Source organism: Protopterus annectens, chromosome 6.part0, assembly GCF_019279795.1.
Source record: "Protopterus annectens isolate FY-2018-M chromosome 6.part0, PAN1.0, whole genome shotgun sequence".
Lineage (NCBI taxonomy): Eukaryota > Metazoa > Chordata > Ceratodontiformes > Protopteridae > Protopterus > Protopterus annectens.
The window spans coordinates 1,550,024,206-1,550,050,855 of record NC_056737.1 but is presented as its reverse complement, the minus strand read 5'-3'; the positions used below and the strand labels follow the sequence as shown (position 1 = coordinate 1,550,050,855).

The 26,650-nt window shown below is 35.8% G+C and overlaps 2 protein-coding genes across 5 annotated transcripts in view; both read left to right on the top strand.

Moving 5' to 3' along the window:
- CEP70 (centrosomal protein 70) overlaps positions 1 to 26,650 on the top strand; it is a 2,129,610-nt gene that overhangs the window by 412,071 nt on the left and 1,690,889 nt on the right. The window lies entirely within an intron of this gene.
- ZNRD2 (zinc ribbon domain containing 2) overlaps positions 23,077 to 26,650 on the top strand; it is a 534,970-nt gene continuing 531,396 nt past the window's right edge. The window contains exon 1 of the mRNA XM_044075004.1: positions 23,077 to 23,218. Coding sequence (XP_043930939.1) covers positions 23,203 to 23,218 — 16 coding nt within the window. The 5' untranslated portion in view covers positions 23,077 to 23,202. The remainder of the gene's footprint in view (positions 23,219 to 26,650) is intronic.

Genomic DNA, 26,650 nt, shown 5'->3' with positions numbered 1-26,650 from the left:
GCTGCGCAGCTCCGTGCAAATGGCTCACACTGGTTAACGCGTTATTTGGCTATGAGCATGCATATTACGCTGTGTGAAGCATTGCTCAGCTACGGGCACACAGTTTCAGCGTGTTAAAGTGCTGCTCAACTCCGGGCACTCATATTACACCTGTTAAACCACTGCTCACCTGCGGGCAGTCAAACTCAACTTGTTAGAGCGCTGCACAGCTATGGGCACTTATAAATTTTTTTTTTATTGTGTCAGATTTCTTCAAAAATACATGGCCCATTTCATTACATTTTACTTAAATTATAGTTTTATATATATATATATATATATATATATATATATATATATATATATATATATATATATATATATATACACATATATGTCAGGGGATTGTTTTGTGCTTATTTCACTAAAAATAGAAAATGATGTTGTTGGGGCTCGAACCGTGACTACCTCCTCTTTGGCCAATGTCTCTACCGCTACGCTATTACTACTTGGCTTAATTTGCATATTTAGATCTTATATGCTTTTTCAATGACTGCTCACTATGGCTGAGTGAAGGGCACACCCGCGCAAACGAGTGCAATTACGGGCAAACATTTTTGAAATTATAAAAAAAAAAATTAAACTGTTGATTTTTACGGTTTACATTACAGTTGGGTTTATAGTCTGTGGGGGCATGTGTGGTGTTGTGTTTTTTGACATTTCCGCGGACTTTCAGGACAGTGACTCTTCTGGGGGCGTGCAGAACTCGCCGTGCGGACCCGCCCCCTACTTTCCTACATGGACCGCGTTAGCCTAGGGTGTGATTCAGCATGCCCTCATGAATATGCATGGCATGCTGATGTCACACTGTTTAACTGCAGCCTCCGTGTAAGACATATTAACTCTTACACAGAGGTTTCGTGAATCCTGCCCAATGCCTTTTAAGAGTTAGTGAGTACACACACTAAAACACATTTAAATACACAAAACTTAAGAACATCAACTAAGACAATTAAACAATAAATGAATAAAACTATAATAGCAATTCTCCATTAAAATCACTGACAAATTACAATCACACTTTAAATATATATATAATTTCTTCCATGTTGCAACTAAATATCCCACTAGGGTTAAACGGAATATTATTAATATAAGGGAAAATTGTACGGTGTGGCTACAGACTGAACAATGTCTACAGGGTATTAATCTCAAATCAGAGGGCTGCAAAACCAGTGACTGTACAGGTAATGCAAAATGACTATGTACAATCATGTCCTTCACAGTTCTCCCTCTTTTAAAAGGGCACAATAGGGCTATTAGGCAGATGTTTACAAAGATCTTTATTCTGTAGAAGAAAATTCCAATAATAATGTGTGATTGTAATTTGTTCTATGTGGGGAAACAATGAGAACTTTCAGAGTTAGGTTACAAGAACATTTGAGGGACATTAAGAATAAAAGGGCAGAAAGTCCCGTCAGTACATTTTGACTTGTATCATGATAGAGATGGTGGCAGCTTAAGGGGTAGTATTTTAGAAAAAGTTAAAATTAGCCCTGGTGTGCTTTTGAAAAATCGGCTACTCTATAAGGAAGCAGTGTTTATTCCTAAATTTGGAAAACTGGTTCCCAAGGGTCTTAATAGTGACTTTAATTGGAAATTGCTATTATAGTTTTTATTCAATTATTAAATGTCTTAATTGATGTTTTTAGGTTGTATGTATTTAAGTGTGTTTTAGTGTATGTACTCACTAACTCTTAAAAGGCATAGTGTCCAAGGCACTAGAGATATGATATTTTAATAAATTTCTTTGGATTTGTGAGAATTTCATGGCAGTGTTTTTTTATGCTCCTTGCCTTCTGTTTGTCTGTTATTGGTATTTATTACGGCCTGTGATCCTACCTTCCAGATACCAAGGATTTTTAGAGAAGAAAATAGAGAATGTACACAGAGAACTATGGAACATTATATCTCCCAAACTTGCGATCGTTCAGGGGATAGAATAAATGTACCCAATATATCCAGAACAGGTAAGTCTTCAAAAATCTGGGAGAATTTATTGGAAAAAAGCCGTAAGAAATGGACTGTAAATCCTTTTATGTCTGTGGATCAAGGTTACAATATCCAACTTCCTCCTGAAATGCAAGGTAGTATAGACAAATTAGAATGTTTGTTGTATAAAGAAAACTCTCCTCTCCTACCTCTAGTATTAATCTTTATAACTTCTCTCAAATCATCACCTCCCCACCCATTTTAACCAACAATCCAATTCCAGCTCCACACTGGACTGGATTCTTACCTCCCACCCCAAGCACTACCACAACCCCTCCACTATACCTGACTCACTTAGTGATCACCTACTTGTCACTATCCAGTGGTACTCCTCCCACTCACCTAGATCACAAACTTTTAGAGACTGCCAAAACCTGTCTAAGTCTGCCCCAAACGTATTTAATCAGACTCTGACGTCTATCAATTGGTCTTTTCTTCTTGACCTCCCCCTTGAAGAAGCTGCCCTGAATTTTAACTCTGTATTTCTCAACTCCATGGTCCCCATCAGGAAAATAAGGGTTAAAACTATCTATGCTCCCTGGTTGACCAAAAACACTCTCTCCCTCATGCAGGGAAGAAACAGTGCTTGGAAAACCTGGTACAAACATAGAACTACTACTATCTTCCAGCTCTATAGAGAACTTAGAAATATAACTAAAAAAAAAACAAATCAACCTAAACAGAATGATTCTTTTATCTTAATCACCAAAAGAATCCTCACTCAAACCCAAAAAATATTGGTCTACTATTAATAGGCTATTACACCCAGGTAACCCATCCCCCCAACCCCTCCCCAAACTCCACCTCTCTTGAGACTGCCACTCTGATGAACACCTTTTTCATCAACTCTATACAGAATTTAATCAAACCTAATCCTAACCCTATCCCTGACATCACACCCCACCCCCTTACTACTCCTTTCTCCTTCAAACCAATCCCCACTTCCTTTATTTGATCTCTACTTTTCAAACTTAAACCCTGCTCCCCATAAGCCGACAACTTACCTCCCTCCCCTCTATCTCAAGTTAGCAGCTTCCTCCATTGCCTATCCGGTCTCCATACTCATAAATTGGTCCATTCAGGAATCCATTGTCCCCACAATATGGAAATAATACTATGTTCTGCCACTACACAAAGGTGGTAACTCCACTGACCCCTCTAATTTCAAACCTTTTGCTATTCTATCCCCCCTTTCTAAAATTATCGAAAAGTGTATACACAAACAGCTAGTTACCTGTCTCACTCAAGAGAACCTCTTCACCCCCATTCAACATGGTTTCAGACCTCATCGCAGCACTACCACTGCACTTTTATCCTTTACTCATTCCATTGCTAACTCCCTTGATAATAGCAAGTTGGTCTCTTGCCTATTCCTTGACCTCTCTAAGGCCTTTCACACTGTATCCCACAATCTCCTTCTCTCCAAACTAACTGTCCTTAACCTCAGCAACTCTTCTCCCAGCTGGTTATCTAGTTACTTATATGAATGTCTACAATATGTCAAATGGCTACCTGATACCTCCCCTTTCCTCTCTCTTCACACTGGGATACCAAAGGCTCCATCCGGGGGCCCCTCCTATTCAATATCTTTACCAATAACCTTTTTCAGTCCTGCCCCCACTCCATTCTCATACAATACGCTGACAACTCAAGTATCATCTCTACATCTGATAATCTACATCACCTATTAACCATCACTCAAGAATCTCTGCACTCAGTTGAAAATATGTACTTAGTTGAAAAATGGGTCTCTTCCAATCAACTGCTCCTTAACCCTAAAAAAACGAAACTACTATTTTTCCTTCCGAAACCTCTCCAACACCTCAAACTGTCTCCTCTCTCAACAACACTTTTATAAAAGTCAAACCCCACATTAAACTCCTTGGGGTTTACATAGATGATGAACTCAAATATGACATCCACATGAACAACTGTATTAAAAAGACTCACCAAAAACTTAGCATTCTGAATAGGAACAAAACAATTCTTAATTCCTAAATCTAAATTGTCCTTAGCTCAAGCTTACCTTCTCCCCACCTTACTACACGCCTCCCCTATCTTTACTTACCTCCAAATAATCTTTCCAACAAACTTGAACTCACTTATAACAAAATAGCCAGATTTGCCAGTAATCTCCCCTATATGTCTCACCACTGACTTTCCTTAAAAAGATACACTGGCTGGAATATCAACATCTACTACTCTTCTCACAGTTCCACCTGGCCCACTCACTTATTCACAAACTGCGTGGGTGCCCATCCCTAGCAAACCTTATCTCTCCCTATATTCCTAATCGTGACCTATGTAGCTCTGACCAACTCTTGCTTCATACCTCAAAACCTGACAAATCCATTGGCAAATTACTATATAGTCACTCAGTCTCCTCTGCCTCGAACAAACTTCCTTTCCACATACGCTTTAGCAGCCCATTTAGTTTCAAAACAGCTTTAAAGGAATTTCTGCTAAATTCCAAGATCTGCTCCTCTAATGACCCCCCCCCGAATGTCCCCACTATCTTCCTCTCCCTCTCTCCCCATCTTCTTTCTTCCCCTTAACTAAACTCTTTTTCCTTTAGTATGTTTTGTACCATCTCCTCATCCTATTGCCTCTACCTATTCACTGTCCCCAGTATTTTTCTCTTTCTGATACCCTCTCTGTCCTGCACCTCCTGTCCCCCAGTCCATTCCTCAGCTAAACAACGATTGAATTCTTAACCATCCTTCAACAATGATTGAGTTCTTAAGCGTGCCTCCATGCTCCTTCACTATTACTAATGCTTTACCTTCACATGACTGTATTTTTGTTCTTTTGCTGTTACTATATTGTATAATACAAACTTCCAACATGTGATTTATTCCGATATCCCTATTTGCATGCTTCAAATATTATTTGATGTACCTATCTTTACTGTTGTAAATGACAAAGCTTTCATTTGCCACAAGTCCTGGTTTCTTTTCTTTTTTTTTTTTTTTTTTTTCCTTTTCACTGTATAGCTAAATATTATGTAACCTGGAGCTTTTCTCCTTGGGTCTCTGCTGAAAACATGCACCCTGCCCAGCCAGACTAACCTGGTTAACAAATGTCAAATAAATAAATAAAATACTGTTTACTATAATATTGTGAGTCTGCAGAGACATTTGGAGCCAGATATTACTCCACGAGGGTTGACAGCCTTTAAAAATCCTTCGGCTCCTTTTGATCCTGCAGACAACAATGATAAACAATTAGAAAAAAGATGGATAGCAGCCGCAAATCATTGTGCCAAAGAATGGATTGGTATCCTTGTAGAGGGAGACTAAGTTAAACAAAATAAAATTAAGGAGGAAATTTCTGCTGTCTGTGCCTCCTTGTGTTCCCATTTGAGAGTGTCATGTTTTGAACAATTAATAGGAGGCATTAATGATAAAATGCAGGGTTCTATTAAAGAAGTAATAGATAGAAAATTGAATAAACTACAGACAGACTTGCAGGATTACAGTAATGGTTTTGCTTTCAAAGCAAGAGCCAATAAAGATCGGCAGACAGGGGGCGGGCGCTCCTATGGTAAAGGAAGTGGAATGAAACAGCATGGCATTTCTTTTGCTTCCTCTGAGGCTATGGACACTTCTGTGACATATGAAACAAACAAAAATGCATATCCCCCACTGGCCCAGGCACAACAAAGTGATTACCTACACAATAATTTTCGTGGCGACTGTGGAAGAGGATATGGAGCACATAAGCATGAACAACCAATACTGCTTGGGACAAGCAACAGCATGGAAAGAGTAAATAGTACTGAAACTATTTCTTTACTGACTGCTAAGTTTGATAATTATTGTACTTTTGTACTTAATTTATCAGGTACTTTATTAGCAGATGTTGAAGTTTTAGTACTCAATTGTAGATTTAAGTTTATTCCCACAGTTATGCCTAGGTTGCATGTATTGCAAATGGAAATGTTTCGTTTCATTAGAAAGCTACATTCATTATGGCACTTTTCTAATGGAGGTTTTTTCAAATGTTTCAATGCCTAATAAGTAGTGGGTCAGAAGAGGAAGTGATGATACATTTTTTTCATGCAACTCATTTTGTGAAGATTGGGAAGTGGAAATGCTTTTTGTCTTTTGAATACCACAAATGCTGTGTATAAAAGTAACTACGTTCCTCCTTTCACTAATGAGACAATAAGACACTTCTCTTCGATGGTAAATTTTTCGTTGGAAAAAGTTTTTAATGAGTTTATTAGTAAGAGATGTGAAGTGAAGTACAATTTAACAAAAATGAATGGTTGGCTCTTAAAAGAATGAGTGAGAGGAGGGATCTAATTTTTACACCTTCTGATAAAGGCAATAAAATAGTAGTAATGAATTTTGTTTTGAGTATGAGGAAGCAATTGTTAAATTCCATGTTTTGATGCAATGAGGCAATAGATTGGGCTGCATTTCTAAAAAATGATTTTGAGAACAAGTTTTCAATAGAGGGATGCATCATGGCAAGTTTGTATTGCTTGCCTAAGGTACACAAGAGTTTGAAAGACCCTCCTGGCCATCCTATAGTATCGGCTAGTAATTATTTTTTTTACATAATGTGGGAATAATGTTACATGGACATCTGTTGACAGTAGTAGAGAAATTATCCTCCTACATAAAAGATGCATCTGATGTTTTGGAAAAAAATTAAAGATTTTCAATGGACAAATTTGAATTATTGGGTGACAATAGATGTAAAGGGTATATATGCAAATATTCAACATCAGTTTGGAATAGAAGCCCTTAGATATTTTTTTAAAAGATAGCCTGTTGACATATTGTTTAATTGACCTAGTGTATTTTTGTCTTACTAATAATTGAATTTGATGGTAAAATATTTCATCAGATTAAAGGAACAGCCATGGGGGCTTCTTTTGCCCCATATATGCAAATCTATTTATGGGACTTTTTGAAATTGAGCATCTTTATAAACTGGATTTTTTTAATGTCATGTTGTCAAATATTATAGATTTATAGATGATCAGCAAAAAGGAGAAACCAACACACAATGAATTCCACAAAAAAGATAAAATTTATAGATGATTTTATTTTTTATGTGATAGGGGACAAGATCTAGTAGAATCTTTTGTTTGTGAGTTACACGAAAATAGCTTTGGGTTGGCCTTTGATGATCTCCAAGTTGAGACTAAGGTAGTTTTTCTGGATGTAGACTTGTGTGGTTAGAATGATAGTTTGATTAAAATAAATATTCATAGGAAATGTAATAATATAATCACTATTTGGATGGTAGAAGCTGTCAACCCCCCCCCCCATTTGATTAAGGCTTTGCCTTTTGATGCATTACGTATTAGTAGATTATACAATGACAATGATGTTCTATTTGATGAATTGCTAAAAACTTGTGAGATGTTTAAGAAAAGGGGATATGGGGTTAAACTTGTTCAATAAGCAATTGATTGATGGTTTTTGGGACAACGTTATGATACAATGCTGCATAAAAGAGATATTACTAGGTCAAACAAAAGGATAAATAGGAATTTGGGCACTTCATCTCAAAGTGTTTTTTGTGACAACTTATAATCTACATGCTGATAGAGTAGTAGATACTATTAATGTATTATTAGAATTTTCTGGTACAGGATAAAGATTTTTGCAAACGTATGCATCCTTTAAAAGAGGGAGAAGTGTGACAGATATGATTTTACACAGTCGTTTTGTGTTACCTGTACAGTCACAGGTTATGCAGCCCTCTAATTTGGGGTTAATACCCTGTGGATATTGTTCAGTCTGTAGCCACGCCATATAATTTTTCCCTTATATTAATAATATTCTGTTTAGCCCTAGTGGGACATTTAGTTGTAACATGGACGGAACTGTACATATTTTAAAGTGGGATTGTAATTTGTTTTATGTGGGGGAAACAAAAATAACTTTCAGGGTTAGGTTACAAGAACATTTGAGGGACATTAAGAATAAAAGGGCAGAAAGTCCCCTGTCAGTACACTTTGACTTGTATCATGATGGGGATGGTGGCTGCTTAAGGGGTTGTATTTTAGAATAAGTTAAAATTAGCCCTGGTATGTTTTTGAAAAATTGGCTACTCTATAAGGAAGCAGTGTTTATTCTTAAATTTAGAACACTGATTCCTAAGGGTCTTAATAGTGACTTTAATTGGAAATTGCTATTGTAGTTTTATTCAATTATTGTTTAACTGTGTTAATTGATGTTTTTAAGTTTTATATATTCAAGTGTGTTTTCGTGTGTGTACTTCACTAAGTCTTAAAAAGGCATAGTGTACGAGGTGCTAAAGATTTGATATTTTAATAAATTTCTCTGGATGCGTGTAGATTTCCTGGCATTGTGTTTTTTATGCTCCTTGCCTTCTGTGATCTAAAGCTTCACATTTTCTGCTAACTCTCTTTGAAGTGAAAAGATTCCAGGTTCTTGCAGCTGGGCCATCTTCCAATGAGAATTACATTTCTAGACTTCCTGTCACAGATGTTCTTGAAAGCAAATATTTTGTCACTTTTAAAACATACATTTTTCCAGCTCTGACAGATATTTCTTCACTTCTGTTACCACGTGATATACGGCTGAATCTGTTTTATTTGCTCACCAGTGAGAATGTACTTTAGCTTCTATGTGCTCTATACTTATACCTAACTCACTAGACTACAGGGTGTACATTATGACATGTAGCTTCCTGTAACTAAATCATTATTAATTAAAGGCATACATACCCCATATTCTACCAGGTGTCTGGTCTTTTTATGTTTAAGATATAACACTTCTAATTATATTCTATGTGTGAACTATTAATCTTTGACCCAGAGGCTCAACGGCTTTAGGTACATTACATCTCATTGTCGCTTTGCTTGCAATCTCTTCCACATTTTTAGTTGGTTTTCTGCCATTAATCCTACTTATTCTGTGTTTTACAACTGTTGGCAGTTATTTTAAGTAATAAAAAATCAGCAGCATGAAGGCTTCAAGCCAAAAGTGAAATTTAATGAATACAAGTTTATGACATTCTTATATGCTTAATTCAGTTACTTCATCATTGTGTAATTTTTCATAAATGTGAAAAGGTACCCACATAATACACAGTTGAATTAATCAAGTTCTTCCCTTTTCAGGCATGTAAGTAACAGCATTACAGCCACTGATGACAGTTCAGATTAGTGTGCCCCATGATGCACAGGAGCAAACCCTGCCTTGCCAGTTGAAAACAGGATTACTTCATAAGGGAAAGGCAATGTCACATGAATACATAAAAGGGTGTGTGTCGCCCCACCACTGGCCCAGTAATCAAGGAGCCTCAATCTTCACCATTGGCAAAAATGGGAGATGTACATCGGGAGGATGATAAGTACACACACAGTATTTCCAGATGTAGCTCTCTGCATCAAGTATAATTTCCCTTAAGAGCACACAGAGACCACAATCAGTCTGGAGCTGTTTTCTCCCTCTTTCTCCAGATCTCCAGTAAGACTCCACAGTGGCACAGCTATAGAGTTGAGATCTTAGCTCAGTGGCCAGCCAATACCTCAAACACTCTCTGTCCAATCAGTGCTTCAAGTCCCTGCACAAGTAGGTAGCACACACACACTTGGAGGTTTTACACACACACACACACACACACACACACACACACACACACACACACACACACACACACCTGGGAAAGGCTGGCACACGTTCATTAGCTATGCCCCCTTTTGCCCAGAATATAAGGTAGTTATCACTGTTACCAGTCAACTCTTTATCAGCTACTTTAAGGCCATTAACAACGGGTGTCCAATCTTACTGTGTAATGTTACTATCAATACAAATGCTAGTTTGACCAAGAGCAAGGCTATTAGAAGTGGCCTACACACTGTCACCAAATAAATATGCAAGTACTCTCAGAGCTTAAATATGTCTAGACAGACCAGCCACAATGAAAGGTTTAAATATATTTAATAATAAATAATAAAAGAACAAGAAAATACTCAGTATATACTTAGTTACATTACAGTTGAAAATCACAGGAAATATTTAAAACAAGAAAATAAAAGCCACACCAGATCACTGAGTCGCTCTATTATTTATTAAACGAAACAAACATTCACTGAGCGCTTTCATCCTGCTCTTTGCTGGGTTTCATCAGAGTAAAAAATTCAACGGAGCAGTTGCCTTATATACTGTCACTTAATTAACTTCAATTAATAAATCATACATCAATCATTGAGATTTGAACACATAAAAAATAATAATAAACTCAGCTTAATTTTATAAATATAAAATACAGAATAAAACCTTTTCATTTGTAACTAAAAGGGTGGTATCTAGTATTAAGTTGTGTGTTGCGTATGTAGAAATGCATAAATGTCTTACAATATACTATTAGTTAAATAAAATGACTATATTTGTATAAATTGAATAAATATATAATAATAAAGTTTAAAACATGTATATATATATATAAGTGTATTTATAAGTGCGTAAAATATGAGTATAAATGTAAATATAAACTTGTATAAATAAATAAAAATGTATACAATAAAATGGTAGTTGATCATAAATAATGTTAAAACTTATTTTGTAAAATATATATTCCTATCATATGTATAATGTATAAAAAATACCAATTAAATAATGTAAGATTTCATTTTCAAAAAACTACTAATGGAGATGTATTCATTAATGCCTGTTTTACTACTAGCATTTAATCTAAATTGCCATAAACATTCTTTCATCTCTAAAAGGTTGTTTACATCTCCTTCCTTAACACATGTTTCAGGTACTCTGTCAACCACAAAAAACAAAAATTTATTAAAATCTGGACATGTTGTACTGTGCGTATATAATGCATTTGTTGTTTTTTTGTTCCTTATGTCTCTATTGTGCTCATTGATTCTCTCTCTCAATTTTCTTATGGTCTTACTTATATAGAATGCGGTACAGGACAGACATGTGGCTATGTAGATTACTTGCTTAGTGTTACAATTAACATAACCTGGGCATCTAATAGCCCTATTGTATCCTTTTATGGCAACATAAGGCCCGTCATTTATGTATCTACAAGTTTTACAAAAGCCACATTTTTTCATACATGACTTTTTGTATACTTCTTCATATTCAAACATATCTTTTAAATTTTTACCCCCTACTGTATACAATTGTAGGTGCTTTACCTATTTTTTCAATAATGTCTAAATCATTACTAAACACTCTGTCCCATGCTTCTTTTACCACTTCTATTACAAATTTGGTACTGTCGTTGAATGGTAAGGTTAGTGAGCATGCCATATTTTTGTTCGTAGTTGACTTATTAGCATTTTCAACTTTACCAACTTTTAAAAATAGGTCTGAAATAATCATTCCTTTTGTTCAAGATTTCCTTTTTCATACTATTAATAAGATGGTCTGTGGTCTGGGTAACCTCTATCCGAAAACATACTACATAAAAAATTCAACTCTTTTGTGAAAACAGAATCCTCACTTATTATTCTTGACATTCTTACCATTTGACCTTTCACCAAATTTCGTTTTTGAAAGTGTGGGTGGCAACTTTTAAAATGCAAATATGAATTTGAAAATGTTTTTTTACGAAATATATTGGATTCAATCTTCCCTTCCTTTTTATAAATATTTAAATCCAAATACTCGCATTTGTCCATCTCTATGCTGTATGTAAATTTCAAGAAGGAAGTAGTGTTTCCCAAATAGTCTATAAATGCTATAATCTCTTCTTTATTACCTTTCCAAACCAGTAGTATGTCATCCAGAAATCTTACATATAACACCACTTTTGACCAATATTCACTACTCAGTACATATTGTTGCTCCCATTTAGCCACTACTAGGTTGGCATATACTGGAGCACACCTAGCTCCCATTGCAACACCTGAGCTTTGTTTGTAGTATTCACCATCTTGCTGAAAGAAATTGTTGTGGAGTATCATCTCCATGAACTCAGTTAATAACTTTCTTTTCACCGTGTGATGTTTATCAAACATTGCAAGACTGTTTCCAAACATCTCGAGTCCTATGTCGTGGGGTATCACTGAAAATAAATTAATAATGTCTATAGTCACCAGATATGTGTCCATAGAAATTTTACCGGTGTATTCATGTAATATTTCAAGACAATGCCACAAATCTTTTAAAATGTAATTAATATTATTCAATACTTCTTTGCAATTGATGTCAATATAGTGTGCTATAGCCTCCATTTTTGAAAATTTAGCAGCTACTATGGGTCTGAATGGAGGATTGGAAACTTCTTTATGTATTTTGGGTATCCCAAATACTTTTGGTGTAACAGGATGTGTTACTGTCAAGTAATCATATTCCTCTTTATTAATACAGCCATCCATCCAGAATTCATACAGCTGCCAGTCAATTTTTATATGTGCCTTAATCATGTCATATCTAGAGACTCTAGTGTAGGTGGTTTCATCATTGAGCATATACATCATTTTGTTTTTGTAATCTTCCTTACTCATAATGACAACCCCACCTCCCTTATCGGGTTTCATAATTCTATATTTGTTGTTAGTACATAGTTCATTTAAACAAAATCTTTCAGCTGTTGTTAAGTTCTCATTGAGTATGTCATTTGTTTTCAAAACCTTTCTTATTTGTACATCACATAACATCTCGAATAGGTGGATCATAGGGTTAGCAGGTGGTACAAACGTACTAGATCTTTTAAGAGTGAAACTCGATTCTTTTTTCCATGTGTCTGCTTGGTTATGAAAAAACATTTTTAAATTTAACATTCTAGTATAAAGCCTGAAATTTAACAAAATCCTACCTATATCAAGCTTAAAGATAGGAATAAATTTAAAACCTTTCATAAAAAGTGACAAATAATTTTCATTTATTATTTTATCTGAATAGTTATAAACTGAAAAACCTCCTTCAGTAATAATTTCATAATGCATATTTGTAAATTCTGAATTATCTGTCATTTGATTTATACTTAAAGTATCATTGTTATAAAAATTTAAAACATAATTAGAAATACAGTTTTCACTAACATCTAATTCCACATTTTGAAAATAGTTAATCACTTTCTCATTACTAACTTCATCAACTTCATTGTTTGTACTTCTATCCTGCTCAAAACTGTATTTTTTATTACTTGCTAATATTGTTGGTTCTGTCTGAACCTGTTCCTGTAGTTGTTCTGAAAGTAGTTCTGTCCCTGGTAACGCCCCTTTAAACGTTCCGATCTTCTCAATGGTTGTTCCTCTAAAAAAGTTTGTCTATCCTGAACATTTCTATAATTATTGTTGTTACCTGGGGTAATTCTCTCATCATTCATGTCACCCTCATTGTTCACAACATTCACATTGTTATCAGAATTCTGAACATTAATGCTAAATTGACATTTAAATTATCTAAAATGACTGTAAGCTCTATTATTAGCATAATCTTCAGTATCCCTACGCAACTTATTATTTTTACCATACAACCCTTTACTAACATATCTATTAATGTCCAATAAAATGTTATCAAATCTATGCTTGTTGGACTCAAAAAGTAGGTCATTTCTAATACTTCTGTCTAAATTAGACAATGTTTCATTCAATTTACACAACTTATTGTTGTTATTTTTAATAATTAATTTCATAAGCTGTTTGCCAGCATTATCATAAATGTCTATCAAATCTTTAACAAGTTCCTTGTCTTCAAACCCAAAAAGTACCTTAAGTACTCTCAGTCCCTTCGGTACTTGATTCAGTTCCGGTGACCTTTCGAGGAAAACATTGTCCATTTGCAACGCCTTGTACTTCCTCAAATGTTTGTCAAAATCCTCCATTTGCTTGTTTAAGGTGCCCATATCGTTTATCTGCTGGTAATTGTTCAACCTTGGTACCGACAATACAATATCCAGTTCGGGTAGCGTGAAATTTCTCCTCCAAACATTTTCAGCTCCTTCTCTAGCGTTTCCCCTCTGGAATCGGCGGCGGAAATGCGTGGCCTTGTGCTACAGCACTGTTGTGCGTGGTCCGTCCTCCAATAGATTCCCTGGAACTAATGCTAGCTGGTGGCTGGTTTCATGAGGTACCCGCTGTGGAATGTAGTGTTAAAAGTAGTTCATCAGCTTCCAAAAGCGAAGCGTTGTTTCCCTCGTTATTTGTAGTGATAGCAGTCTTAGGTCCTGAAAGAATGCATTGCACTTTCACAGCTAAGAGCAATTTTTTCATTATCTCCAACTGTTGTTGCAACAACTGCTCCATGCGGTTAAATACTGTTAGCGTTCAACGTTAAAATTAAAAACTTAAAAACTGGTGAACAGTGTCTGGTGCGCTTTAAAGACTGACGATAATCCAACGAACAGAAAACTAGTAAATAAGAAAATAAAAGCCACACCAGATCACTGAATCACTCTATTATTTATTAAACGAAACAAACATTCACTGAGCGCTTTCACCCTGCTCTTTGCTGGGTTTCATCAGAGTAAAAAATTCAACGGAGCAGTTGCCTTCTCTACTGTCACTTAATTAACTTCAATTAATAAATCATACATCAATCATTGAGATTTGAACACATAAAAAATAATAATAAATAATAAACTCAGCTTCATTTTATAAATATAAAATACAGAATAAAACCTTTTCGTTTGTAACTAAAAGGGTGGTATCTAGTATTAAGTTGTGTGTTGCGTATGTAGAAATGCATAAATGTCTTACAATATACTATTAGTTAAATAAAATGACTATATTTGTATAAATTGAATAAATATATAATAATAAATAAGTTTAAAACATGCATATATATATATATATATATATATATATATATATATATATATATAAGTGTATTTATAAGTGCGTAAAATAGGAGTATAAATGTAAATATAAACTTGTATAAATAAATAAAAATGTATTCAATAAAATGGTAGTTGATCATAAATAATGTTAAAACTTATTTTGTAAAATATATATTCCTATCGTATGTATAATGTATAAAAAATACCAACGGGTTGGATGGTAAAAATAATAAGTTGCGTAGGGATACTGAAGATTATTCTAATAATAGAGCTTACAGTCATTTTAGAGAATTTAAATGTCAATTTAGCATTAATGTTCAGAATTCTGATAACAATGTGAATGTTGTGAACAATGAGGGTGACATGAATGATGAGAGAATTACCCCAGGTAACAACAATAATTATAGAAATGTTCAGGATAGACAAACTTTTTTAGAGGAACAACCATTGAGAAGATCGGAACGTTTAAAGGGGCGTTACCAGGGACAGAACTACTTTCAGAACAACTACAGGAACAGGTTCAGACAGAACCAACAATATTAGCAAGTAATAAAAAATACAGTTTTGAGCAGGATAGAAGTACAAACAATGAAGTTGATGAAGTTAGTAATGAGAAAGTGATTAACTATTTTCAAAATGTGGAGTTAGATTTTAGTGAAAACTGTATTTCTAATTATGTTTTAAATTTTGATAACAATGATACTTTAAGTATAAATCAAATGACAGATAATTCAGAATTTACAAATATGCATTATGAAATTATTACTGAAGGAGGTTTTTCAGTTTATAACTATTCAGATAAAATAATAAATGAAAATTATTTGTCACTTTTTATGAAGGGTTTTAAATTTATTCCTATCTTTAAGCTTGATATAGGTAGGATTTTGTTAAATTTCAGGCTTTATACTAGAATGTTAAATTTAATAATGTTTTTTCATAACCAAGGAGACACATGAAAAAAGAATCATTGAGTTTCACTCTTTAAAGATCTAGTACGTTTGTACCACCTGCTAACCCTATGATCCACCTATTCGAGATGTTATGTGATGCACAAATAAGAAAGGTTTTGAAAACAAATGACATACTCAATGAGAACTTAACAACAGCTGAAAGATTTTGTTTAAATGAACTATGTACTAACAACAAATATAGAATTATGAAACCCGATAAGGGAGGTGGGGTTGTCATTATGAGTAAGGAAGATTACAAAAACAAAATGATGTATATGCTCAGTGATGAAACCACCTACACTAGAGTCTCTAGATATGACATGATTAAGGCACATACAAAAATTGACTGGCAGCTGTATGAATTCTGGATGGGTGGCTGTATTAATAAAGAGGAATATGATTACTTGACAGTAACACATCCTGTTACACCAAAAGTATTTGGGATACCCAAAATACATAAAGAAGTTTCCAATCCCCCATTCAGACCCATAGTAGCTGCTAAATTTTCAAAAATGGAGGCTATAGCACACTATATTGACATCAATTGCAAAGAAGTATTGAATAATATTAATTACATTTTAAAAGATTCGTGGCATTGTCTTGAAATATTACATGAATACACGGGTAAAATTTCTATGGACACATATCTGGTGACTATAGACATTAGTAATTTATTTTCAGTGATACCCCACGACATAGGACTTGAGATGTTTGAAAACAGTCTTGCAATGTTTGATAAACATCACACGGTGAAAAGAAAGTTATTAACTGAGTTCATGGAGATGATACTCCACAACAATTTCTTTCAGCAATATGGTGAATACTACAATCAAAGCTCAGGTGTTGCGATGGGAGCTAGGTGTGCTCCAGTATATGCCAACTTAGTGTTGGCTAAATGGGAGCAACAATATGTACTGAGTAGTGAATATTGGTCAAAAGTGGTGTTATATGTAAGATTTCTGGATGACATACTACTGGTTTGGAAAGGTAATAAAGAAAAGATTATAGCATTTATAGACTATTTGGGAAACACTACTTCCTTCTTGAAATTTACATACAACATAGAGATGGACAAATGCGAGTATTTAGATTTAAATATTTATAAAAAGGAAGGGAAGATTGAATCCAATATATTTCGTAAAAAAACATTTTCAGATTCATATTTGCATTTTAAAAGTTGCCACCCACACTTTCAAAAACTAAATTTGGTGAAAGGTCAAATGGTAAGAATGTCAAGAATAATAAGTGAGGATTCTGTTTTCACAAAAGAGTTGAATTTTTTATGTAGTATGTTTTCGGATAGAGGTTACCCAGACCATCTTATTAATAGTATGAAAAAGGAAATCTTGAACAAAAGGAATGATTATTTCAGACCTATTTTAAAAGTTGGTAAAGTTGAAAATGCTAATAAGTCAACTACGAACAAAAATATGGCATGCTCACTAACCTTACCATTCAGCGACAGTACCAAATTTGTAATAGAAGTGGTAAAAGAAGCATGGGACAGAGTGTTTAGTAACGATTTAGACATTATTGAAAAAATAGGTAAAGCACCTACAATTGTATACAGTAGGGGTAAAAATTTTAAAGATATGTTTGAATATGAAGAAATATACAAAAAGTCATGTATGAAAAAATGTGGCTTTTGTAAAACTTGTAGATACATAAATGACGGGCCTTATGTTGCCATAAAAGGATACAATAGGGCTATTAGATGCCCAGGTTACGTTAATTGTAACACTAAGCAAGTAATCTACATTGCCACATGTCTGTCCTGTACCGCATTCTATATAGGTAAGACCATAAGAACATTGAGAGAGAGAATCAATGAGCACAATAGAGACATAAGGAACAAAAAAACAACAAGTGCATTATATACGCACAGTACAACATGTCCAGATTTTAATACATTTTTGTTTTTTTTTTTGACAGAGTACCTGAAACACGTGTCAAGGAAGGAGATGTAAACAACCTTTTAGAGATGAAAGAATGTTTATGGCAATTTAGATTAAATGCTAATAGTAAACCAGGCATTAATGAATACATCTCCATTAGTAGTTTTTTGAAAATGAAATCTTACATTATTTAATTGGTATTTTTTATACATTATACATACGATATGAATATATATTTTACAAAATAAGTTTTAACATTATTTATGATCAACTAACATTTTATTGTATACGTTTTTATTTATTTATACAAGCTTATATTTACATTTATACTCATATTTTACGCACTTATAAATACACTTGTGTATATATATATATATATATATATATATATATATATGCATGTTTTAAACTTATTTATTATTATATATTTATTCAATTTATACAAATATAGTCATTTTATTTAACTAATAGTATATTGTAAGACATTTATGCATTTCTACATACGCAACACACAACTTATACTAGATACCACCCTTTTAGTTACAAACGAAAAGGTTTTATTCTGTATTTTATATTTAGAAAATGAAGCTGAGTTTATTATTTATTATTATTTTTTATGTGTTCAAATCTCAATGATTGATGTATGATTTATTAATTGAAGTTAATTAAGTGACAGTATATAAGGCAACTGCTCCGTTGAATTTTTTACTCTGATGAAACCCAGCAAAGAGCAGGGTGAAAGCGCTCAGTGAATGTTTGTTTCGTTTAATAAATAATAGAGTGACTCAGTGATCTGGTGTGGCTTTTATTTTCTTATTTACTAGTTTTCTGTTCGTTGGATTATCGTCAATATTTAAAACAACATTGAAGGACAGTCTCAAATAAACAAAGAAAAAACATATAAGCTAAGCTTTGCCATATTCCTGACTGTATCCAAGAGAATTACTGTACCCTAATAACTTACTTCAGAGCAAGCCAAACAGATGTGGTGAGTGGATCTTGACATTGTCAGGTCAAAGACAAGATACAGAATAGAGTCTCGCACTAACAGACTTCACAAATTACTATCTCAAATATTGCTGCTGGGATAGTTTGCAGAATTACATCATTTCTTATCATCCAACTCTTACCCAGGTGAAAATCCCCACTGATGCAGCTGATAGAACTTAGCATCTACCTGTGAAAATACATAGACAAAGGCTTTTCTTAGATCTAAGGCAGATCCTGGAAGTCATAAAACAATAAAACACGTTCAAGACAATACAGAAAACTTCTAATTCTAGACATTGTGTATGTTACTGCACTGAAACTGAAAGATAACATCCTTTTATTATGTGGCCATAAGGTAATTTAATTTCAACTATTTTTCTGAAGTTAACCTCTTGTGTTCTAGTTTCCATTGTTAAAATATATACATCTAAACAGTTACAATAGTGTAGGTACATTTCTTTCCTAATCCAGTAGGGCATGCTGTGGATAAATCTTTAAGCACTTTGCAAAAACCTTTTCAATGCACACTGCTGTGCCAGTAGCTTAATATACACTCAACATACAGTTCTAATACAGTTGTAGCTCAAACATCTTAAACAAATCATTTCGATATTCACCAATGACATATAATTATTTACAAAATTCCAGATAGCTGGGCTGGCAGTATCTCCTTTCCTGACAAGGTGTTTTATATCAATGAAACTATATATATTTTTATTATTATTTTCAAACCCTAAAGCTGTGCCTTACCTCTCAACCTCAAAATGCAAAAAAAAAAATTTGAACATAGCTAAAAATAATCGGGGGGGGGTGGTGCATGGTGGGTACCATTTTTAAAAACTGCTCTTATAAAGTTAGAAAATTATTTTAGACTAACAGGTGTTGTACTAGCTTGCATTTGTATTCTTCATAGACTTGAAATGTTAGACTGTAACTTGTATGTTAATACAATATGTTTGCGCAGATACTGTAACTTGCTTGTCTCTGTTTGTAAGTTTGGAGCTTTTCTCCCCGGGCCTCCGCTGAAAATGGACATGTATCCAATCAGACTATCCCGGTCAACAAATTTTTATTTTATTTTTTATTAATTTTACATTTGTTGACCGGGATAGCCCGAATGGATTCAAGTCCATTTTCAGCGGAGGCCCGGGGAGAAAAGCTTCAAGATAAGCAGTTAAGATTACAGATACAATATATACAGTGGTTACATACTTAACAAGTTATACAAATTCCAAGGTTAGAGATAATCCTGGGTGCAAGTCTGGATTAAGTAACACAACTAAGCTAAATTATAGTTATTAACTCATAGTAGAGGAGAGCTAGTCTGGTTTGATACATTGACATAGCCAGTTTAGTGTCAAATATTGTTTGAGTCTTACCTTAAATTGACTCATGGTGGTATGTAAAGTAATAGCTGCGAGTGAGTTCCAGGATCTACCTGCAGTGTTGGCAAAGAAAGAGTCACCGGCTGAGTTATTAGTTTTGATAGTCTGAACAAGCAGTCTATTAGAAGATCGAAGAGTTCTGGGATTATTATAGGAGGTGATAATGTTTTTTAGTGCAGGAGTATTGCCCGGATTGTAAAAGATTTTATATGCCATAATCAATTGGTTATAGCCACCCAAGCTGGTATAGATTGACATAGTGGTGTATAAGGCAGACCAGTGCAAATCCTGGCAATGTGGTTGTAGCAGATGGAGTGTTTGTTGAGGACAGACTTGTTTAAATTAGAGAGTAAAGGGGATGTGTACACAGGATTTGAAAGTAGGTGAGAGCGAGCTATGGCAATTCTAGCAGGTGGGCTTAAGAAGGCTTTTATCCTGTAAAGTGACCCTAGTTTTTTGTTGATGGTTTGATTAATATGCAGGTTGAATTTAAGATTATCTATGATAACACCTAGTAGTTTTGTAGAGGTGTATGGGGAGATTATAGTGCCATTATTGGATTTTATGGTAAAGGTAAATGAAGTAGACCTATGAGTTAGTGAGAAAAGTAACAGTTTTGTTTTTTTAGGATGAAAGATTAGACAACGACCAGAAAGCCAGTTTTCTATTATGTTGAAGGTGTTCTGGGTAGCTGACTATAGTTCTGTCTGAGATGTGGCCAAGCTGACTATAGTTCTGTCTGAGATGTGGCCAAGCAGATCAGGGTGGAGTCATTAGCATATTGGATACAGCTGACATTTGGGATAACAGTTTAAAGGTCATTGATGAAAATGGAGAACAAAAGGGGCCCTAGTATAGAACCCTGGAGTACACCAAGGGAGTTTGGTAGGAGGTTAGATAGTTTGTTTTGCCAAAGGACAGCCTGCTGTCTGCCACTCAGATAAGATTGGAACTATTAAAGGGCCTTAGTATTTAGACAGAATGTTTTCATGGTGTGGATTAGAAGTTGGTGTTCAACCATATCAAATGCCTTGGAGAGATCCAAGAAGAGGGCAGAGGATATGTTATTATTGTTGTGATTATGGTTTATAGTGTTGGAGAAGGCTAGGAGGGCTGAAGTAGTGCTGTGGTGAGGTCAGAAGCTGTGCTGGAAGTCTGCCACAAGGTTATTCTGAATTAGGTGGTGGAGCAGTTGTCTATGAATACATTTTTCCATAATCTTTGCAAGTGGAGATAATATAGCTATTGGCCTATAATTAGATAGCTCAGTGGAGCCACCTCCTTTGTGAAGTGGGATTACATAGGATATTTTCCAGATGGTGGGGATTTTGGCTTCTACTATGGTTCGACTGATTAGTATAGAGATTGGGTAAGCAATTGCATCAGCTGCTTTTTGTAGATATTCGGTGGGTAATAGATCAGCAGAGAGAGTAGTTGGTTTTAATTTTTTGATCAAGGTATGGATAAGTGAAGTGGCAACTGGTTGGAATCTGAATGAGAGTTGGTTACTAGGGGTGGTCTCCTCAGGGCCAGGGGAGCTTGGAGGTAGTTGGCTAGCTAGGACTTGGATTATCTCCGTAAAGAATCGGTAAAAACTGTCTGAGACGTCCTAAGGTGGTTTATCAATGGTGGCTGCAGGGGTCGGGGTGGAAGTTTGTTCAGGATGTAATAGTTTATTTAAACCTGCCTAAAACTTCTGAGGGTTGTTTTGATTTATTTGCTGTAGATTATAGAAGTAGTTTTTTTTTGTCTTGTAAAATGGATTTTTAGTCTTATTCCTTGATTGCCTATATTTAATGTGATCTTGGGGGTCTTTTGTAGTATGCCATAATGCCCATGCTTTGTTTCTAAGGGTGATTTTTAGTTTGGACTCTTTGGAAAGCCATGGCGCAGTTTTTGCCTCTATTCTTGTTGAGCGAACAGGTGCATGAGAGTGAAGGATCTCAAGGAATTTGTTGTTGAAGTATACAACTGCTTCCTCTAAGGGGAGGTGTTTTAGAATTGACTATTTACAGGAGTTTACTTCCGGATGGAAATTGGCAAGGTTAAAGTTCTTTTTGTTTCTTACCATTCTGAGTATGGGCTGGTGGGGGTTGATTGTTTTATGTTAAATTATATAGGTAAGAAGGTGATCACTTAAGTCATCAGGGAGGGAAATTTCCTAAAGTATACGAAGACGGAAACTCACTTGCCATTATATAGAGATTTCTACTCTTAATACATTGCCAGAAAACCTCAAATTTTACAAGGAACAGACCAAAATAAGAGTAAAAGTACGGCGCTGTATGAGTTAGAAAAGGAACACCCGTTTTTCTGATTAATTTTCACATCAATCTCACGATTTTGACTTGTTGATCACAGTTCGAGGACCCTACCAAGCGGGGGAGGGTAGCACACAGACTATCCACGTGTGTTTCCACCAGACCATTTTCATAGAACTTCTAAAGCCTTTAACAGCCACGGTTGTAAAATTATAAATAAAGCGATAACACTAAAACATCAGTGGGAAAACATGTACATGTGCTATTCCCCACACGAAAACAATAAATTGTGTATCTGGTGTGAAAGATAACGATAGTCCACGTCCGTCCCTGAGACGTATGCAAACCTGGGTATCATGGTCAGACTTTTTGGTATATCTCTCAACTACCCAGAATGTCCAGATTTTTTGTTTGTTCCTCATTAATTTTGTGTTTTTCTCGGAAATTACAGCAGATTTCACACGTTAGCTAATTCAGAAACTACATACTGCTGCAAAATATGTTATTCTAGCAACTTTTAAAGTTTATAAGAAGATTCACTTAATAACAGGCTGAGTGATATGTTTGGCAACAGTTACTCAATAAACAGCAATTAAGAATTGGAACTTAAATACTGTATTTTACCAGTTTCGAACCAAAAACACTACGATTCTGTTATTCAACTGTAATGTCATTGATAAAAAGAAAACTTAAGTAGCAAAACAAACTAAGCTACTTTGTTCCAATAAATGTTAAGTAAAAGAACAACTAAATGGTATAATATTTATTCTGACTGTTTACGTGAAAAAAAAAAAGCTTCAAAACTGTGACCTTGCCCTTTGCAGTTCATGTCGTCATGTCCGCCCTGCGTAACGTGCAACTCTGGGAACCACCCGGTGGCGGTGGGAGTGTGTGACACAAATTTGTTGGTGTAAACGGCTGCGAAGAGAGATAGTGTGACTAAGTCGTGATCATGTTGGCAACTGCAGGTAATGCAACTATGATAGCTTATAAGTTACTGGGTGGCATTACTCGCGATTTAATATACAAACGTTAACTGAGCCAAGCCTTATGTCCCACGTTTGGCTCTAATGCATGGCATGTCAGTAAGAAACCACGCTAAAGAGAATCCCCCTTGCTTTATATTTGGGCAGAAGTTGTCCGTATTTTCCATTTGCCCCTAAATTTGGCTCAAAGTTTGCTCTCTGCTTCCTAAAGTTGGCGATGTTTTGAGAAAAAAAAAGTGATGGGTTACACTCAGTACAAAGACAATCATTGTACTTAAGGATTTCTTTCGTTAATGGAAATGAATGAGGATTTATAAATTAGTAGTGTCACAATTTCAAAAGTGTCCCTGTTTTGGGGCCTTAAGATTTTGGTTTTGCTTCAAAAACCGAAAAGCTGATATATTTTTTGAGTTTACCTGTTCTTTTCGGAGCAGTCAAACGCATGTTATTCTCTGAATGCACTGAAGAGAGTAGCATTCAGATAGGGAAATGCATACCTTAAGTAAAGGTATTTGGATTGTGCTCTATTCAGTAAGAATATATAGATCTTTACCGCTCAACTTCTTTGATCAGAAATTGGAGACAAAGCCAAACATAATATGGGACAAACGCCCCAAATCGGGGGACAATTTTTAACTAAATTCGAGAAATAATTGTGTTCAAGTTTTGCAACAGCGTGCATTTTCTGAGCAATAAGACGTGTGGAACTTTGTCTTCTTGCATTATTCAACTGACTAAATTTTAGGAGGGACTGGACAAAAATATGAGACAAAATCCGTGACGTTCTGCAAAATTCATGACATCTGAGAGGTATACATAGACGTACCCAGGTGTACCCCCTGTACTTCACTGAGAATCCTTTTTTTATTGCTAAGCATGTCTCAGAAGCATGATGGCTAATATTACCTGGAACATATGTGTAAAGTCATTTTTGCAAAATAAATGAGAGGTATTCTTACGGATAGGAACACACATTTGAAATAACCTTTTTTATGATTGTAGAGGCAACAGCAAAAAGTAAAGCACACATCATATTATATTATATATGAAAAGGGACGGTGTGTCCAGTGGGCCTCCCTAGTTAATAAATGAGCATTATTATTATTAAGGCATGTGTGTAGGGCAGCCACGGTGGTGCAGTGGTTAGCATTGTCACCTCACAGCAAGAGGTTCTCAGGTTTGATCCTTGGCTGGGGTGCCTTCTGTGCGGAGTCTGCATGTCCTCCCTGTGGTCCAGTGGGTTTAATTGGCCCTGGGCATGAGTGTGTGTGTCTTCTGTGTAAGGTTGGGTGCCGGGCCGGCAACTCGACGATGTAAAACTCCACTGCCAATCATGAGCGGACAGGTGATCCACCGTGGCGACCCCTAACCGGGAAAAGCCGAAAGAAGTGTGTGTGTGTGTGTGTGTGTGTGTGTGTGTGTGTGTGTGTGTGTGTGTGTGTGTGTATATAGTTTCATAGTTTAGTACTAGGCTATCTGCCCTGAGGCATTTGTAAGCCTAGCCATAGTGATGTGGCTTTTGCCACCCCATGAAATGGTACAAATATGTACAGAATAAATTTAGAATACTGTGCCTCTGTCTAGTAGTGACACAGTGAAGGTCCCCTTATATAATAGAATTAGTTTACTGTGCCCCTGTCTAGCAGTGACACAGATGTGACCCCTGGGGTAAACTTACGATCTCCCATCCACTCATCAAGATTTCTCTTGAAGAGAGTCAGTGAGGGGCTCTGCCTAATGTGAATTGGGATCTTGTTCCAAAGCATGAGAAGCCTCTGGGTTATGAATCTATCCCTCCAGCATGTCCTATTCATACTTGTGCCGAGGTTGAAGTCTTTAGCTCTCGTGGTCCTGATGGATTTGGATTTTTTGAGATGGAGCATGTCCATCAGATCCTGATTGGACATGGCCTTGTACATCAGTCAGAGATCACCTCTGAGCAGGTGGTATGCTACTGAATAGAGCTGAAGTTTCTTTAGTCTGGCAGAATAAGACATATGTTGGAGACCCTTGATCCTCTTGGTGAGGTACTTTTGTGGTCTCTCCAGCTGCTGCAAATGCCAGGTGAGGTACATACCAAATGGGGCATTGTACTCAATCATGGGTCTGATGAGGGAGGAGTATAGGGGTACAATGACATCCTTGGATCTGGATGTGAATCCCTTCATGAATATATAACCCAATGACACATCCAACCCAACCAAATGAACCTGCTGACTACCCAGGGAAATCCCTAAACATATGCACTGTTAATGGCTCTATATGTGATATAAACCAAAAACCCATATATACTATACAGGATCAGATGTATAAGCAACTTATGTCACCATTAACAAATGTTATTGAAATAGTGACCATACAATATGATATCTACATCTAAATATACAACCCCAGCCAAGTCCAGCAGCACTACTGCCTGTCTCTTAAGCAGTGATCTCCAAAATACCAATCAGGTCTGGGCCAAGTGTTCCCTACAAAAATGAAACCTGTGAGAGCCTGTCTATTGTTATGAGTATACTGTCCTCATTGGGCCAGTCTTAATCAATAGCTTTTAACCCAATCTGTGTCAGGCCCAATGTCAACCATGCCTGCCTCTGAGTAAGCCCAACCCAACCAACTGATGTCTGCCATCTAACTAACAACATCCAGTCTGACTGCCCTCCCCAGGTTAAACCCAGACCTGAACCCCTTCTAAGATCACACCGTGTCCCACTTTGTCTGTCTGCCAACCAAGTTCACATAACCGATGTCTCCAAACTAACCAATGATAGTCCCCAACCATAAAAACTCCATGTCTCCTCTGTCATGGAGTCTGCGCCAAAATGTTCATCACCATAAATCAGGATGTCTATTAATGATACTACCCATACATAACGTCCAGAAAAGCCACCCAGACCTGCATGTAGAATCCAGCCCAGCAGACTGTCCCTCTACAGTATGAGTCAACTTGCAGCAGGATAATGCTGATGTCTGCAACCAGATCCCACCAGTGAGGCATCCTAGACATCTGTCATATGCTCAACTACATACATGAGTGACTAGCTGTCCCAAAAATTTAACATGAAACCAACCCTCAGTCAATGAGTCAGAGCAACAATCCATACAGTCCCTATCCATATGTCATGTGATACAACCATACCTCCATCCAAATGAGAGGTCCCTAGATCTTAGTCGAACATGACCAGTACCATAGTATGTGATAATACAGTCCATTTAAACATGACATATCTTGAATCTTCACACAAAATCCTCAATAATTATCATGTGTCCCTACATTAAAATCCATACATAGACGCCATGTCTCCATCATATCATCCCGCATCTGAGACAGACCCTGGCCACTATTCCTCATCCTTTCTGACAACTGCATTCCTAAAAAGACCCATGTATCATATTTCACCACTATACATATTT